Source organism: Neovison vison, chromosome 2, assembly GCF_020171115.1.
Source record: "Neovison vison isolate M4711 chromosome 2, ASM_NN_V1, whole genome shotgun sequence".
Classification (NCBI taxonomy): Eukaryota; Metazoa; Chordata; class Mammalia; order Carnivora; family Mustelidae; genus Neogale; species Neogale vison.
The window spans coordinates 205,685,622-205,703,943 of NC_058092.1; the positions used below are offsets into that span (position 1 = coordinate 205,685,622).

The 18,322-nt window shown below is 36.7% G+C and overlaps 1 protein-coding gene across 1 annotated transcript in view; it reads left to right on the top strand.

Annotated features, from left to right (window-relative positions):
- BTAF1 (B-TFIID TATA-box binding protein associated factor 1) overlaps positions 1-12,364 on the top strand; it is a 97,241-nt gene extending 84,877 nt beyond the window's left edge. Inside the window, exons 34-38 of the mRNA XM_044240097.1 lie at positions 1,099-1,251; positions 7,180-7,391; positions 8,594-8,753; positions 9,154-9,324; positions 10,814-12,364. Coding sequence (XP_044096032.1) covers positions 1,099-1,251; positions 7,180-7,391; positions 8,594-8,753; positions 9,154-9,324; positions 10,814-10,957 — 840 coding nt within the window. The 3' untranslated portion in view covers positions 10,958-12,364. The remainder of the gene's footprint in view (positions 1-1,098; positions 1,252-7,179; positions 7,392-8,593; positions 8,754-9,153; positions 9,325-10,813) is intronic.
- The last annotated feature ends 5,958 nt before the right edge of the window (positions 12,365-18,322 follow it).

Below are 18,322 nucleotides of genomic sequence, written 5' to 3' on the forward strand. Positions count from 1 at the left end.
TAAAAAAAATTGGAATGCCTGCTACAAGGCAGTAATTTCAGGGGTTAAAGCATTGGAAAAAACAAATTCCTTTCTTTATAGCGTTGAAAAAGGAGTAAGTAAAATACATATTATGTAAGAGAAAATGAAGCAGCATATGGTGTTATATATTATAGGAGTTGTGGTTTTTAGTACAGGGATCAGGAATGGCTTCATTGAGACAGTGACATACAAGCAGAGATCTGGAAGATTGAGGCATGCAGATATGTGGGGGGAAGTGATTCCAGGCAAGGATACCCAAAGTACAGACGTCTTGAGTGTGTGCTCAGGGGAATAGCAAATGAAAAAGAGAAAGTGTCAATTCAGTCTTTCTGTCCCTTTTGAAATTTTCTACCAATATTGCTACCAATAAATTAAATACTGTAACCTTTTTAAAGATAAAAGACGGAGAGAGGTAGTTGTGAAGGCTAATACCTCTCCTATAGTTTCTATTATAGTGTCCAGAAGTCTCTTGAGCCTTGTCAGTCGAGCTAATAGAAATATCAAGACCCAAATAATAAGCCAAGTAAAAGGCAAGAGAAAGAATGTAGTTGAATTAGAGAAAAGAAAGAAGGACCGTATAGGGTTCTGATTCTTAACCAATTGATATAACCACCTCGTTCCACCTTCCCCTCTCCCTGCTTTGCTGAATTAGAATACTGTGTAGGGGAGAGATTTGCAGATCTATAAGGTCCTCAAGAAATTTCTGTACACACCGAAGTTTGAGAAACCCTTAGGAAATCTTAAGAAAATGTTGCCTTATTCCAAAAGCATCTGTAAGCATTATCAGGCACTTTGACTGGGAAAAGGGTCTTTTTGCCATGAGCAGCTCATTATCTAGTGAGGGAGACAGATGTAAACTATAAAATTTATACAAGCTATAAATGCTCTCATATACTGCACAAGAAGCACTGATGAGGGCATCCCAGATGAGACATTTGAATTAATTTTTGTAGAATGAGTAGGAGTAGCAAGAATAGGAAAAAGGGCATTCTATTGATGGAATAGAATAGGAAAAGATATTGAGACATGACATTTGTGGCATGTATGGACTTGTATATACTTTTTCCCCCCTTGAAGGCATTACAGTACTTACGTAAACTGTGCAATCATCCAGCATTAGTCTTAACACCTCAACATCCAGAGTTCAAAACTACTACTGAAAAACTGGCAGTTCAGAATTCTTCTCTTCATGACATCCAACATGCCCCTAAACTCTCAGCTTTGAAACAGGTAAGTAGGTCTCATGAGTGTTAGATGTGTGTTACATATTTTTTTTTTTTTAAGATTTTATTTATTTATTTGTCAGAGACGGAGAGAGAGCGAGCAAGCACAGGCAGACAAAGAGGCAGGCAGAGGGAGAAGCAGGCTCCCTGCTGAGCAAGGAGCCCAATGTGGGACTCGATCCCAAGACCCTGGGATCATGACCTGAGCTGAAGGCAGCTGCTTAACCAACTGAGCCACCTAGGCATCCCTAAAGAATTTATTTATTTATTTATTTATTTGACAGAGATCACAAGTAGGCAGAGAGGCAGGCAGAGAGAGAGAGGAGGAAGCAGGCTCCCTGCTGAGCAGAGAGCCTGACTCGGGACTCGATCCCAGGACCCTGAGATCCTGACCTGAGCCGAAGGCAGAGGCTCAACCCACTGAGCCACCCAGGTGCCCCACATATTCTTGATTGTAACACTGGGTAAATTTGATTTTCCAAAAGATTACTGATGTGTTTACCATTTCTTTTATTTTTTAATTTGTACCATTTCTGTCTTGTTTAGCTTTTTTAAAGGGCAAATATATATAGTATAAAATATGCCATTTTAACCATGTTTAAATGTACAATTCTGTGTCATTAATTACATTCACAGTGTTGGGCAGCTATTGCCACTATTTCCAAAATTTTGCTATCACCTAAACAGAAACTGGGTACCCATTAAGCAATAATAACTTCCTGTTCTCCTTTCCTCCAACCCCTGGTGCCCTTTAGTCCACTCAATATCTGTATGAATTTACCTAAATACTTGCACTAAATATACTTTAGTAAGTACTTGCACTAAATACTTTAAATACTTGCACTTTTGTGACTGGTTTATTTCACTTCATTTTTCAAGGTTTGTGTTTGTAGATGTATTAGTACTTCATTTTTATGGCTGAATAATATTCCATTATTATTTATATATCACATTTTATTTATCTGGTCATATGTTGACGGACACTTGGGTTGTTTCCACCTTTTGGCTATTGTGAACGATATTGCAATGAACATGGGCTAATAAGTATCTGTTTAAACAGCCCCTCTTTTCAGTTCTTTTGGATGTAGACTAGGAGTGGAATTGCTGGATCATAGAGAAATTCTATGTTAAACTTTTTCAGGGCCCCTCAGATTTTTCCACGGTGGTTGTACTATTTACATTCCATCAGCAAATATGTTAGTGTTCCATTTTCTCCATATCCTAGCCAACACTTTTTTATTTATTGTAGCCATCCCAGTAGGTATGAAGTGCTATCTCATTGTTGAAAATGCCTTTTAAGTTCTTGGACCATTTTAAAAAATTGTATAGTCTGTCTTTGGTTGAGTTTTAAGAGTTCTTTTATATTCTAGATATTAAGCCCTTATCAGATATATGATTTTGCAAATATGTTCTCCCATTCTGTAGATTATCCTTTCACTTTCTTCAATAATGTCTTCCATGGTTTCTGATGAGAAATATGGACCTGACTGAGATCCCTTTTACATGACGAATTCACCTTTTCTTGCTGCTTTCAGGACTCTCTCTGAATGGTTTGATTGTAATGTGCATCAGTGTAGAGCTCTGAGTTTATTGGGAGCTGACTACTCTGCCAGTTTGCTCATGTTGCTTTCTGGGTATATAGCTTTCAGAAACAGAATTTTTGAAAATGCTAAGATTTCAAAAGGTTAAACTTTTTTTTTTTGTTTTGTTACTTATTTATTTGTTAGAGATCACAAGTAGGCAGAGGGGCAGGCAGAAAGAGAGGAGGAAGCAGACTCCCGCTAAGCTGAGAGCCCAACTCGGGGCTAGATCCCAGGACCCGGGGATCATGATCTGAGCCGAAGGCAGAGGCTTTAACCCACTGAGCCACCCAGGCACCCCCAAAAGGTTAAACTTTATAAACGAACCAATTTCAAGCACGAAAATGTTAAGGCTAATACATTTAATTCTACGTTGTCTTAAAAATTAAGAGCTTAGGGGGACGTCTGGGTGGCTCAGTGGGTTAAGCCTCTGCCTTCAGCTCAGGTCATGATCTCAGGGTCCTGTGATCAAGCCCCACATCAGGCTTTCAGCAGGAAGCCTGCTAGGGATCTAGGGATGCCTAGATGGCTCAGTTGGTTAGGCAGCTGCCTTCAGCTCGGGTCATGATCCCAGGGTACTGGGATTGATCTCCCCCGCATCGGGCTCTCTTCTTGGCGGGAAGCCTGCTTCTCCCTCTCCCACTCCCTCTGCTTGTGTTCCATCTCTTGCTGTGTCTCTCTCTGTCAAATAAATCTTTAAAAAAAATTAAGAGCTTACTATAAAATCTGGACTTTAGTAATTTAGTAATTGTTCTTGCTTTCTGTAGTCATTCTGGCCTAAATTTCATTGAAAATAACTAATGAAAGATTTTTTATTTCACGTTGGTTAATATAGAAAATGTTAAATAATGACATATGACATCAGGCATGTATCCTTATATTATTAAATATAAAAGAATGCATTTTCCATAAAAAGGAAGAATGACTTTTGTGTTTAGGTGGTTTATATATGGAATAGTTTTATTTGACTAAACTAAATTTGTATATGAAGTGTTCACAAATTTCTTAACATAGCTGATACATTTTTTAAAGATTTTATTTATTTGAGAGAGAGATCACGAGTGGGGAGCAGACTGCCCACTGAGTAGGGACCCCAACATGAGACTTGATCCCTGTACCCTGGGATCATGATCTGAGCTGAAGGCAGATGCTTAACTGACTGAGCCATTCAGATCCCCAACATAGCTGATATATTAGATAAAGCTCTAAGATATACTTAGTCAAGGGATCCGCTAATTAGATTTCAAAAAAATGTTGAATTTCATCTACACTTTAATTATAAGCTTGAAAATATTTTTAGTTTATCCTTTTGCACATTATTTTTTTCCCCTGCAGTTATTACTTAAACTGATCTCTCTCTCTCTTTTTTTTTTTTTTTTTTGGTGAGTAAAGTGACAGATTTATTAAGATACTGAAAATGCTCTTAAGAGTGAGAAGGGTCTAGACAGCATTCTGATCTCTCACTTTAAAATGCTTCTTGTCATTCTGAAGTGTCTGGAATTAAGATGCTTAGGAACTCTGCAGCTTAGACCCATATTATTTCTGGCCATACTTATGGAGGGCTTTTCTAGAACCTGACTTTTCTATTTTCCCAGTTCTTTTCAGCCATTTAGAGCAATGTTTCTGCCTTAGGGGATAGAGAACTAGCTTGCTTTCTTGTTTGCTTTCATCTAAAATATGTCTATTCTCTGAATTAGGGGAGAAGTCATATTTACTTTTTAAAAATCTGGCACTAAGGGATGCCTGGGTGGCTCAGTGGGTTAAAGCCTCTGCCTTCGGCTCAGGTCATGATCCCAGGATTCTGGGATTGAGCCCCGCATCAGGCTTTCTGCTCAGTGGGGAGCCTGCCTCCTCCTCCCTCTTTCTCTGCCTGCCCTTCTGCCTGCTTGTGATCTCTGTCAAATAAATAAAAAATAAAATAAATCTGGCACTAGAAATACAGAAACATGTTTATAAGCAAGTAATAGTGCCAGAATTATCTAATATTGCCAGAATTTTAAAATTTCAGGATACTGGAAGGATAAACTGAAACTACAGGTGAAATTTAATGGAAATAAGCAAAGTCAGTTTTAAAAAACTTACAGATTCTGTCAGACTTGGCAAACATTTCATATAGTGTGAAGTTGCATTTGATTTGATGGTAGGTTCACTATAAACTTGTCATATGAATTAGTTACTGGTAAGTAAAGCTCATGTGATCTTGGGCAGGATTAATAATAATATAATGGCCAAAATGAGGGCATCACAGTTTCACTGTCTTTTATATCTGTCACACCAAATTTTGAGTATCATTTATGGTTCTGGGCCATAAATGAGGAACAGTTTGAAAAACCTGGGTTAATTTAGCTGTACCGAAGTTAGGGCAAGATTAAATTGCTTTCTAGGAAGGCATTTGGCCTCTCCTACACTCCTATCAGGGGGCCTTGGTAACCATTTTCCTAGAGTCTAGTAATCAGCTCTTTAAGGCTGCAAACTAGATTTTGCCAGAATACTTGGATTTCATCAAGCCTCTCAGAGCAAACTCAGGTTATAAGACATTATTGGGAAAACCAGAATGCCAGTTCTGCTGCCAGACAAGAATATTTAATCAAATGATATGTCCATATATCCAGTAAGATAATGCTACACTGAAAGAAGATATCAGGAAGATTGTATGGTAAATATGAAGTCTTAGATGGATGTTCTTAATATGAATGGTTATCTGTAGGGTTTGATATTGTTGCCTAAAGGACTAAGATAATTGAATGTGCATGGCAGACATTCTGATAAATTACTATCTAGAGCTCCTCTTTTATACAAAGAAGCCATGTAGAATTTCCCACTGGTATCACATTCTTTATACTGGATACCACCTAGTTATAGTCTTTTAAAACATCCCAGATTTTTAAAAATAAAGATCGTAATATGATTGCAGATTTAGAGGCATGGGATAGAGATAATTACATTCATCACATTTCTTTATTCCACCTGGAGGAGTTCCTTGGTGTAGTATACTATGTACTTTATATCAAGGAGGGAGGGAAAGCTTAGGGCAAAAATTTACAACTTAAGGGCTATTAAGGTAGAAGAGAGAGAACATCTGTTTTTCCCCCAGCATCAAATTATGACAGTACATGTGAAATATTACTTAACAGGTGGGCTAATTAGAGACTCAATGCCCAGAGTTTTTATTGGCTCCGATCATGTAGATTCTCTCTGCCTAGTATATACCAAAACCCTAGACTCCCAGAAAGCAAGCCAGTCTCAGCATAATCATATTGTTTGTACAACTGTTTAAGCACAATAGGCCATCCTTATCAGGTAGGGGACAATGGAAAGACTCAAAACCCAAATTTCAAGACTTGTTTCAGCCAAGGACAGACCGTGCAAGCTGGACTTTCTAAGAAAAGCATTTCAGGTCTGCTGTGTTAACTTTTTTCTGCACAATAAGTTTTACACTGAATTTGGAGTTTACCTGGGTGCCCTTTTGGTTATCTTGTCCAGCTGAGCTTTTGGTTTTCTGAGTAACTTTAATGAGTAGAAAGGAGAAAGCCTCCTGCATTGAGGTCTTAACGTTTTGGGCAGAATTTACTATCTTAAGGTCCTAGGAATGAAGTAGAGTAAATACTGGGTACTTTAGTTTCCCAAACAGATATACACATGATTTTCTTGGATTTTGTTCACTTACTTGGATATTTATTCATTTGTCATACCTGCTATATGCCAGGCACTAAACCATAATGTAGCAGGAAATACAAAAGATCTATAGCAGCATGGTTCTTGCTGTTAAAAGATACTGGTCACTAACTATATTGTAGTAAGCTCAGAAATCCAGATCTCACTAGATGCTTTTGGTTCTCTTTTCTGTAATTTTGATTTCTGCCAGATTTCGCTGCTATGTTATGTTTTCTTCATACTGTTCTATCTTTTCTTTTTTTTTTTTAATTAAGTAGGCTCCATACCCAACATGGGGCTTGAACTCATGACCCTGAGATCAGGAGTCATGTACTCTACCGACTGAGCCAGCCAGGCACCCCCACTCTGTTCTTTTATAACTTTTCACGAATCATTTGCCTGGAGGTCTTCATTTTCAATAAACATTTATTGAGATTCTACTGAGCCTCAGGTAACTCAGGAAAGGGGAGAGGGGCCTATCAGAGAACCTCCTGAAGAGGTGATGAGGAAATTCTAAGCCTGAACACCTCACAAACTAGTTCCAGAGGCTGCAGGCTAACAGATTACAACCCAGAGTGCCAGTCTGCTTCCCAGGTGACAGATGAGCTTAGCCTTTTCTTACCACAAGAAGTATTTGTCACAGTGAGATTGGTTGCCTCCTTTATTGGACACCTGTGTAACAGCTGATTCTGTTTTTCAAGTTGCTGTTGGACTGTGGTTTGGGAAATGGCAGCACTTCAGAGAGTGGCACAGAGTCTGTTGTGGCCCAGCACAGGATACTGATCTTCTGTCAGCTTAAAAGCATGCTTGATATAGTGGAACATGATCTTCTCAAACCTCACTTACCCTCTGTTACTTACCTGAGATTAGATGGCAGCATACCTCCTGGTCAGAGGCATTCCATTGTTTCACGGTAAGTGGCTTCTAAAACTCTTAGAAAGCAAGTTATAGTCAGTTGTTATTTACATAGAAGTTTGCCTCATGAAACATTTTCTTTGGCTAAATATCTACACATGTGTTTTGTTATGGTATGATTCAGCCCAACTAAACCCATTTTAAAATATAGAACTCCAAAAATAGAATTGATAGTTTTAACTAAAGAAAAGAAAAAGCATGACAATATTAGGAAGGCACTCTGAAGGGCATGGAAGAAATTTAAGGCATCAACAGAAGATAGAGACAATGACTTTCCTCATCTTTTTTGGGAGGTTAGGGTAGGAGGAGGCACAAACAAGTGGCTTAGCTAAGATCTCTGACATCCCTGTGGCTCTGCTGAGAACAAATTGGAAGCTGGCCTAGGTAGAAGGCAGAATTGGTGAGTGCAGTGTTTAAAGGTTGTCTGCATTCTCTACTTTAGAAACCTTAGGGGTTTTCTAAAAGTAGGGGTTTCTTTTAAGATTTTACTTATTTGTCAGAGAGAGAGAGAGAGAGAGAGAGAGCACATAAACAGAGGTGGAAAAAGAAGCAGGTTCCCTGCCGAGCAATGAGCCTTATGTGGAATTCAATCCCAGGACCCCGGGATCATGACCTGAGCCAAAGGCAGCAGCTTAACCGACTGAGCCACACAGGCATCCCAGGGGTTGGTTTTTTAAATGCAGATTCCTATGTTTTGTCTCAGACCTGCTGACCATAAGAGTGAGCATTTTTTATAAGCATCTCTAAGAGATTATTAGGCACAAGTTTGAGAGACCCATAAAGGGGCTTTGCAGGTAGAAAAACCCAGGTTTGACTCCTGACTCTAGACATGTTCTGTTGGGCTTATTTATCAAAATGATAATATCTATAAGGACAATGATAATATCCTAATAGAGCTATTATAACAACATAATGCACACAAAGTACAAAAGCCCATCGTTTGATTCATGGTGAAAATGGAATAAATGGTAGCTTGGTGGTAATGTTAGTTTTTCTTTTTCCTAGAAGCTCTTAGATGTCAGAACTTTTATCAGTATCTTCTAGGATTAGCATAATAGTAGCAACCACCTCATCCTCTGATTTTCCTGACTGAGCTAGCCTTTCCCCCCACCTCTTCTGTATCTACATGTTAAAGGCCCAATTTGTTACAGAAACCTTAGAAATATACTAATTTTTTTTTTAAAATATCTATACTTTCAGGTTTAACAATGATCCATCCATAGATGTTCTTTTACTTACAACTCATGTTGGCGGCCTGGGGCTTAACTTAACGGGCGCTGACACCGTAGTATTTGTGGAACACGACTGGAATCCTATGCGTGATCTACAAGCCATGGACCGGGCCCATCGCATTGGGCAGGTAAAAAGTCATCACTCACAGGTGTTAACTTGTACCCTGGGAAAAATACCCAAAAAAGCCAGGAAGCCTTGGTTTAAGTTTATTCTCGGAAGCTAAGTGTTGTGACCTTAGGCAAGTCACCCAATCTGTGGCACCACCTCCTCATGTATTAAATAAGGTACTTGGGCTAAGGAAACTTGGATACTGTCCTTTCCTAATACTTAATTCTCTGCAAAATGATAAAAGTTTAAGCTCATGAAGCCTGTTAAATAAAGAAAATCCAATCCTAATTAGGTAGTAGTTAAGTACTTGGTTCAAGTATGCAAGCCCCCTGACTTGGTGAACCTCAAAGCTTATTTTGTTTAAAATTTTGTTTAAAGTTTATTTGTGCTACAGTTGTTTACTTCTTCTTGTCATTCAGAAACGTGTGGTTAACGTGTACCGATTGATAACCAGAGGAACATTGGAAGAGAAAATAATGGGTTTGCAGAAATTCAAGATGAACATAGCAAATACTGTTATCAGCCAAGAGAATTCTAGTTTGCAGAGTATGGGGACAGATCAACTTCTTGATCTGTTTACTCTTGATAAGGTAAAGAACTTATACAATTTGCTATATCTTTAATGTGTTCAGGGACTTCCCAGGACTGCTTGGTGAAAGTATTAAGGTAAGCAGCAAAAGGCATTCACTTTAGTATTATTGAGACAACCCTCTGAGGGATTTTTGATATCCAGATAAAACTCTTAGATTTCTCTCTTTAGTGTCCTGCCTCGAGGTTTCTTAGCCCTTTCCTACTAAAAGACAGCTATCACAGGAGTCAGCTAGATGTGGGTCTGTGTTTCTTGCCCTGCCTCCTATTAATTGATGACCTTTGGCAAATTAACTTGTCTGCTCAGAGACTTCTGTGCCCGTGGGAGGATAAAAATGCTGGTATCACTACATCGTTGTAAAGATAAAGTAAAATAGAATATGTAAGTGCTTAGAAAAGGTACCTAGTATAAATTCTCAAATAGAAGCCATTATCATTATTTTGGATGATGGAACTAAAACATCAGATAACAGTCCATAATCAAAGGATACAACATCTTAGAAATATTGGTGTAATAATGTAAAACCAGTAGGGTTGGATTTAAAGTCCTGCATAGGTTCAGAAAAATCCACTGCACACTTAGTATAAATTATGGTGAGAAATGGCCTTAGATAATTAAATGAGCTGTAAAGAATTACAATGTCCAAATATGAGAGAGAGTAGTTCCATTGTATTGTGTGTGTGTGTTAAGTCCACATTTAGAATATTGTGTCTGGGGCTGTGTTTTAAACAGTAATTAGTAAGTAAGTCCCCAAGAGATGGCCCAGTGGGGGGAGGTTCTTCAGTCACATCATGTAAGTAAAGTTGAATAAGATACATGTAATCTATAAAAAAGAAGGATCAAAGAAACCTGGATTCCTGTTTTTAAATAGCTTTTATTCTCTTTGAAAGAATATTCTTATGGGTGACTTTTAAGAAGCAGAACTATGCTCAGGAGATATTTCAAGGAAGCAAAAGCCATTGCGGTAAAGGGCCTTACTGTGACAGTTGACAAAATTTGAATATGGACTACATAGCAGTATTAAGTTTAATTAAAATAAAATTGTTTATAAGTAATTATAATTATAAATAAAAATTATAAATATATTAAGTATAAATGAGCATTATACTATGATTATGTAAGAGAACATCCTCGTTCTCAAGAATACAGGCTGATTCCTGTCTAGGGATAAAAAGACATAATATCTACAACTTAACTCTCAAATGGTTTGGGAGAAAAGCTGATTTATATATCTAATATATGTAAATACACAATTAATGAGTTTTTTGTAATGTTCTTATAATTCTTCCTAAATAAACAGCTTAAAATGATAAAACTGTTAGGACTGGGAAAATAAGAATTAGGTTATGAGATCACAGATTTACGTATTGCTTGAAGTGTTTACCTGTTGAATGAGTGCAGTGTTAGAAACAAGTATGATATTTTAAAGTAGAATATTATTTCTGAAGTTCATAATCTTACATTTTGTCTTTCTGCCAATTTTTCTTAAGGATGGCAAAGCAGAAAAAGCTGACACCTCTACTTCCGGAAAAGCAAGTATGAAATCAATTCTTGAAAACCTGAGTGATCTTTGGGATCAAGAGCAATATGATTCAGAGTACAGCCTGGAAAATTTTATGCATTCTCTCAAGTAACTATCAAATATTGTAAATGCAATTGCTGCTAGTTCAGTTACATTTCTGCTGATATTCAGCAAATTTCAAAGTTTATGGTGAACTTTTAGCTCAATGTGTAAATAGATCTGAAGAATATTCAGCATAACGCTGGTTCTTGTTTCACTGGGGGGAACAAGTTATTCTCAAATATTTGCACTGTATTAAATTTAAATGTTAATGTGAAATGGTTTAAATTTTACATGCTGAATAGCTGCAGAGCAGAGGAACCAAACCAGGTTTACATGTGCTACCATGAGGTGTTCTTACTGGGAACGAGCCTCTTATCTTTACATAGTCACTTTGTACAGGATAATATCCATGAGTACTTTAGTGTTCATGTACATTTTTTCTTTTAAATAGAACTTGTTTTTATAAATGATTAAAAATAGGGCTTTTTTTGTATAAAAGCCTTAATGAGCCATAATTTTAAGAATAATGACTGATATTGGTCACTCTTGGAACATGAAAATCTTAGACAATGAATTGAACCTGGCCCTTGGTGGAAACCTTTATATATTTAATGCAGATGCATAGTGTTTTTCAAATCTTTAACATCATTTTGTCAACTTTTAAAATATATCAACTATTCTAAATACAGGTAATGGTCTATTTAAGGCTATCATAACATCCTATTAATAGGGTGTTTTTTTAATTTATCTAATGGCTAGGATATAGCCAGATTCAGAGAACATATGTACTCAATAGGTTTCAATCATATATATATAATATATTTTTTGTAACTATGAACATATACAGTTTTCCAGAAGTAGATTTTACACTGTTTAGAATTCTAAAACCTATGGTGAAAAGACTGTTTATTGTAGTAATGCATGACTGAAGCATAAAAGGGATAAATAATTCCTTTATATACACAACATACATAAATACACATATCTATATGCACAGACATACCTATCCTGCATCCTGTAAGGTGCTGGGTATTGGCACTAAAATCATGTAGTTATACTGGGCAGCAATAATAATTGGGCATGAAGCTGATTAGTGTTAGAAAACTGAGCTCAATGGTGAGGGTGGGTATATGTATATAGATATGCATGTATGTGTATGTATATAATTTTATAAATTTCACACATAAATTAATATGTGCCTGTGTGCATATTTATGTATGGGATATATTTGTATATACATGTACAGGTAATAAACATCCCCAGGGTTTGTGGCTGGCCATACACATAGGCATCGGTTTAAAAACCATCAGACCTCAGCTGTAAAGTAACAACTTTTTTGTTTAAAATCATTAAAGTTATACTGTTCTGCAGCATTTAGACATGGACATTTGTCACATTTCAGTAGCTTTGACAACCATACTGTAACATTAAACCTAGCATTCCACAGAGAATAAAAAGTAAGATTGAAACTGTAAAACATATGCAACTGTGTGTTATTTGTAGGAAATACCACTAGAAAAAGCAAAAGCCTAAAATTATTCAGATATAAGGGTTCTAAAAAAGCTTAACATCTTTTTTTTTTTTTTACTAAGTAGTTATTTCTTCACTGTTTAGTATTTATATTCAGATTGTAGAAGACCAAAAGGAAACTCCTTTCTAGAACATCCATCGTAATATCACTGGGTAGCTGAATGGGTATACCTGAGTTAAATCTTTATTTGCCCTTTACATAAGCCAGCTAATTAACATAGCTCATAATGTCTGATGTTTTCTAAGAATATGTAGGTGACAGTATATAATTAAATAGGAAGGGGGGAGAAGAATTCACAAAAGTTAAAGGTCTTTTTCCAATTTGAAAGGTTAGATATTTAGGTAGTTTAAATTCTCAGAGTAAAATATTTCTAGTAGCAAGCATAGACAGGAAAATGATTGCCTCTCAATGGAAAAAGACGGGATGGAGGTCAGGGGAAGACTTAGTGTGACTGTAACATTAAAAAAATAACCTTCTGAATTGTATAAAATTAAATCACTCATTCCAGCTTTCCAAATTAAACAGGTAAGAACTAAGTGTTCTCAGTTAATTGACCCCATTTAGAGTCGCAGCAGTATAGCTTAGGAATAAAGGATACATAGGGAAAACTGAATAAGAAAGTGTGCATGTGGGATACAAAACAAGCATCAGAAAATGTTGATAATATTTTTAGCTGAGTAATAGGTTCATGGATAGTCATTGTACTAGTTCCCTTGTAGGTGTTTTTGACTTTTTAAAATTTTCCATAATAATCAGTAGTATTTCCTATAGGAAAATCTTAAATTTTTTAGCATTGAAAAAACATTAAAATTTAGGGTTCTGGGTATAATTTTTGTTACATATATATCCACAAACATGTCTCCAAAACCTATTCTAGTCTCAACAAGAGCTTATTATAATGGTAACAAGGGTAAAAGTCTCTCATGTGGGGACCAATTGAATCAGTATGGTATAGCCTTATTCCTTCTGGGTGGTTATATAAGCTTATTCAAAAGTAAACACTTTTAATAACACTCTATCAACTATATAAAATAGAGGCAAAAGTGGGGTAACTGTAAGAGTATAATAGAAATTAGAAATATTTAATCCCAATACAATCTTGTACCTCCTGATTAAAGGTAGACCTCAGTTTCTCAGAATACATACTGGCTCTGGTGGAATCTAAAGTGAAATTGATTGTAGAAACATCTATTATCAAATATCAGAGTACTCATTATGAATCTATAAAACAAAAACAAGTTTTGCCACTTAACAGAAAATGTTTGCTATTCACACAAATCAGTGTCAGTCATCATCTCTAAGGTGACAAAAATTGCCTCTTACTTCAAGACAGAATTCCTGCCAGTGTGTGGTAGATTCCCTCAAATGAGTGAAGTTCTATTGAAGAATGTAGGGGCTGAGATCCTATGTAGGGACAAGAAACTTGATTTCAGGCCTTAGCAGAAAATGGAGCTATAACTTGATTCCCTTTATAAAGCCTCATAGAGCTCATGTATTCAAATAGGACTTGCATAATTTGTCCATCAGCCCAGAAAAAGTCTCGAGAAATCAGAGTCCTCGGCTTGTGCCATGGGTAAATTTATGGGTTTATGCTAAGTGTTTACTGTAGGAACCACAAGTCAAGAAAACAATTCTGGAACCCTAGCAGAAGCAAATACAACAGTTTCAGATTAAGGTCCCATTAGACTACCATGGGGGGAAAGATTCTAAGATATAAGCTTACACAGACAGTCTACAGGAGGCAGTGAACTACCGGGAAGAAAAGTCAGTAAATGCAAATAGGAGATTTAGTTAACTACAAATAGAATAATCTGAGCAACCATAAAGTAATATGATCAAGATAATTATAAAAAAGGGCAAATTTCAGAAAGATCCATAAATGAATACTAGAATTGAAAATTTGGTAATTATCAATACAGATTTGACACAACAGGAGAAACTTTGAATTGCGAGATTGATCTTACAACATCACCTACAATGGGATATAGAGATGAATTAATAGAAACTATGAAAGAGCTGGCAAAAATCCTGGAAGATGGAATGAAAGCGTTTTATACTAAATAGGGTCCAGAAGGAAAGGGAGATTATGGGAAAGAGACAAGAAGTCACCTTTGACCTACATCCCTGCATCCAGTCCATCAGCTGGTTGTACCATCTCTAGATCTACGATGAGTTTTAAAATCTGTTCACCTTTCTCCTTTACTGCTTCTAAGGTTCCCATCATCTCAACTCTCTTGAACTGCTGTTTCCTAGCTGGTCTTCCCTGCTTGCCAAATCCTCCAGTAGCTTCCTCTAACACACTGAATGTGAACTCCTTATCATGGTCTACAGGGCTTACAGGTTCTTGCCCTGGCCTCTCTGATTTTCTCTAAATCATATGCCTCCATATTTACCCCACTCAAGTCAATCTATCCTCCTGTCTGTACCTCAACATAAAACCAGATGTGTTTCCATATTGGTTAGTTTCTTGCACAACAGTGGTGTGATGGGAAGATATAGAAGACTAAAAAGGGAGGAAATCTGGGAGAGAAGAAGGATTAGGAAATCAGGAATTGTCTTTTGGTCATTAAATTTGGGATTTCTGTTACATACAAGGTAGAAATGATGAGCAGATTCTAGATTATAGCAGGTTACAGGAATTTAGAGCTCAAAAGGTCAAGACTAGAAACAAATTTGGAAGATAATATTTGAAGGTGTAAGACTGAAAAAGATCCGGGGAGTTATTTACATAATGAAATACTATACAGCAGGGAAAAATCAATGTGTAAGAAAACATGGATACATTTCTAAAATGAGGGTGAATGATAAAATGTATAGTTTGCATCCATTTATATAAAGACAAAAAACAGGCAAAAATGAAACACTGGGAAAATACAAAATCGCCTATATGGTTATCTCACATTTGAAAAATAGAAAATTAAATGGCAGTCATCTGAGTATCATTTTTTCATCATTTTCTATTCTGTGTCAAGCAATGGGAGAAGCTCAAAGACCACTGAGGAGGGAGGATACCAAGGTCAACAGGTGGTACAGTACATTAATTTCAAAAAAAGTACCCTTCAAGGCAAATGGTATTACTTGTAATAAGAGTATCTCATACTGATGTGATCCAGTTAACCTGTTATAACAACTCCAGATTGATACACACCTCAAAATCCAAGATGCAAAAATGGACAAAACTACAAAAAAGAAATGGACCACTCAAAGATCACAGTGAGAGATCTTAACACACCTCCTTCAGTAGAACAAGCAGACCAGGGGGGAAAAAACAGCAGGATATAGATAAGTCACAAACGTGACTTAGTGGACATACGTAGAGAGAGATACCCAACAACTCCAGAATACATTTTTTGGAAGCTTCTGTGGAATATTTGCCAAACTGACCATATGCAGAACCATAATGCAAGTCCTGGCAAATTTCAGGAAGGGGTGCCTGGGTGGCTCAGTGGGTTAAAGCCTCTGCCTTCGGCTCAGGTCATGATCTCAGGGTCCTGGGATCGAACCCCGCATCGGGCTCTCTGCTCAGCGGGGAGCCGGCTTCCTCCTCTCTCTTTGCTTGCTTGTGCTCTCTCTCTCTCAAATAAATGAATAAATAAAATATTAAAAAAAATTTTTTCAGGAAATAATTATATTGTGCCTGCTTCTTCCAAGAGAGTATAGTATTGGCATAAGGATAGATCAAAGATATACTTAGCGTCCTACCCAGTGCAGTAAGGCCATAAAAAAAAAGCATATGATGATTATATAGATTATATAAAATTCCAGAGACTCTACCCCCCCCCAAAAAAAAAACCCACTAGAAGTAAAGGAGTTTAGCAAGTTCGTAGGATACAAGATCAATATACAAAAAGTTGTATGTCTATATACTAACAATAAAAAATTAGAAATGGAAAATTTTAAACACACTTTATATAATAGCACCAAATCCCATGAAATAGGTATAACTCTTATAAAATCTGTTTTTTTAAAAAAAAATCTGCTGAAAACTGCAAAATGCTGATGAAAGAAACCAAAAAGACCTTGAAAAATATAATGGCTTGAAAATTCAGTATTAAGTTTTCAGTTCTTCTCCCCAGACTAAACTATAGACAACAAAGTAGTTCCAATCAAAATTCCATCAGGGTATTTTGTAGAAGTCAATAAACAAATTCTAAAATTCACATGGAAAGGCAAAAGAACCAGAGTAACAAAAAAAAAAAACAAAAACTGAAAAGCTATAGTTGGAAGACCCATATATATATATATATATATGTATAATAGTTAGATTTTAAAGTTTATAAACAGGATAGTAATCAAGAGTGTAGTATTGGCATCAAAGATAGATCAATGGGACAGAATTGATTACCTACAAATATACTCACACTTTATATAGTCAATTGATTTTTCTATAAATGTGCCAAAGCAATAATAAAATAGAGAAAGGATAATCTTTTCAAAATGTGGGTATTCATGCTTAAAAAAAACCCTCAACAACGTCAGACATACCTTATACCTCATGTAAGATTTAATTCAGAATTAATCATGGATGTGCGTGATAAAGTTTTGGAAGAAACAATTTCTATAATGTTGCATTGGGCAAAAGGTTTCTTAGGATACCAAAAAATCCATAGAGGAAAAAAATATAAATCATACTTTTTAAGAAAAATAAAGCTTCCATGATTTGAAACATACTTTAGAAAGAATGAAGACCCAGGGAGAAAATATTTCCAAATCACATCTGATAAAAGGCTTGTATCCTGAAGATATCAAGAATATTATAATGAACTCCCAAACCTCAGTAAGTAAACAACCCAAGGTTTTTGTTGTTTGTAAGTAACCTCTGCACCCAGCATGGGCCTCAAACTCACAACCCCAGGATAAAGAGTTGGCATGCTCTTCTGACTGAGCCAGCTTCTAAACAACCCAGTTAAAAAACAGATTTGAGGGACGCCTGGGTGGCTCAGTTGGTTGAGCAGCTGCCTTCGGCTCAGGTCATGATCCCAGCGTCCTGGGATCGAGTCCCGCATCGGGCTCCTTGCTCTGCGGGGAGCCTGCTTCTCCCTCTGACTCTGCCTGCCACTCTGTCTGCCTGTGCTCCCTCTCGCTTGCTCTCTGACAAATGAATAAATAAAATCTTAAAAAAAAAAAAAAAAACAGATTTGAACAGGCACATCACCAAAGATGATCTCGGGAAGCCAAATAAGCAGGTGAAAAGATGCGCCAGTGTAGTGGTATATCACCACCATTACGTACCTATGAGAATAATTCAAAAATGTAAAAACTGACAATATAAACTGTTAACAAAGACGCAAAGCAGCTGGAAGTTTCATACACTGCTATGTGGTGTGCAAAATGATACAGCCACTTTGTAACAGTCTGGCAGTTTCTTATTGAGTTCAATATACACTTGGCAGATGTCCCACCAATCCCATTCTTCAGAATTTACCCAAGTGTAATAAAAACATGTTCATATAAAAACTTGTACACAGATGTTTATAATAACATTACTTATAAAAGATGTAAAGAATACCAAAAAAAAAAAAAAAACCAACCCAAATACTCATTAACTGACAGACAAACAGAATATGGTATATTCTGGGCGCCTGGGTGGCTCAGTGGGTTGAGCCGCTGCCTTCGGCTCAGGTCATGATCTCAGGGTTCTGGGATCGAGTCCCGCATCGGGCTCTCTGCTCAGCAGGGAGCCTGCTTCCTCCTCTCTCTCTGCCTGCCTCTCTGCCTACTTGTCCTCTCTCTCTCTCTGTCAAATAAATAAATAAATAAATCTTTAAAAAAAAAAAAAAGAATATGGTATATTCTTACAATGGAGTATTTGGCCACAAAAATTAATAAAGTACCTATTCATGCTACAACATTGATGAATCTTGAAAACATGCTAAGTGAAATAAGTCACAGAAGACCACATAT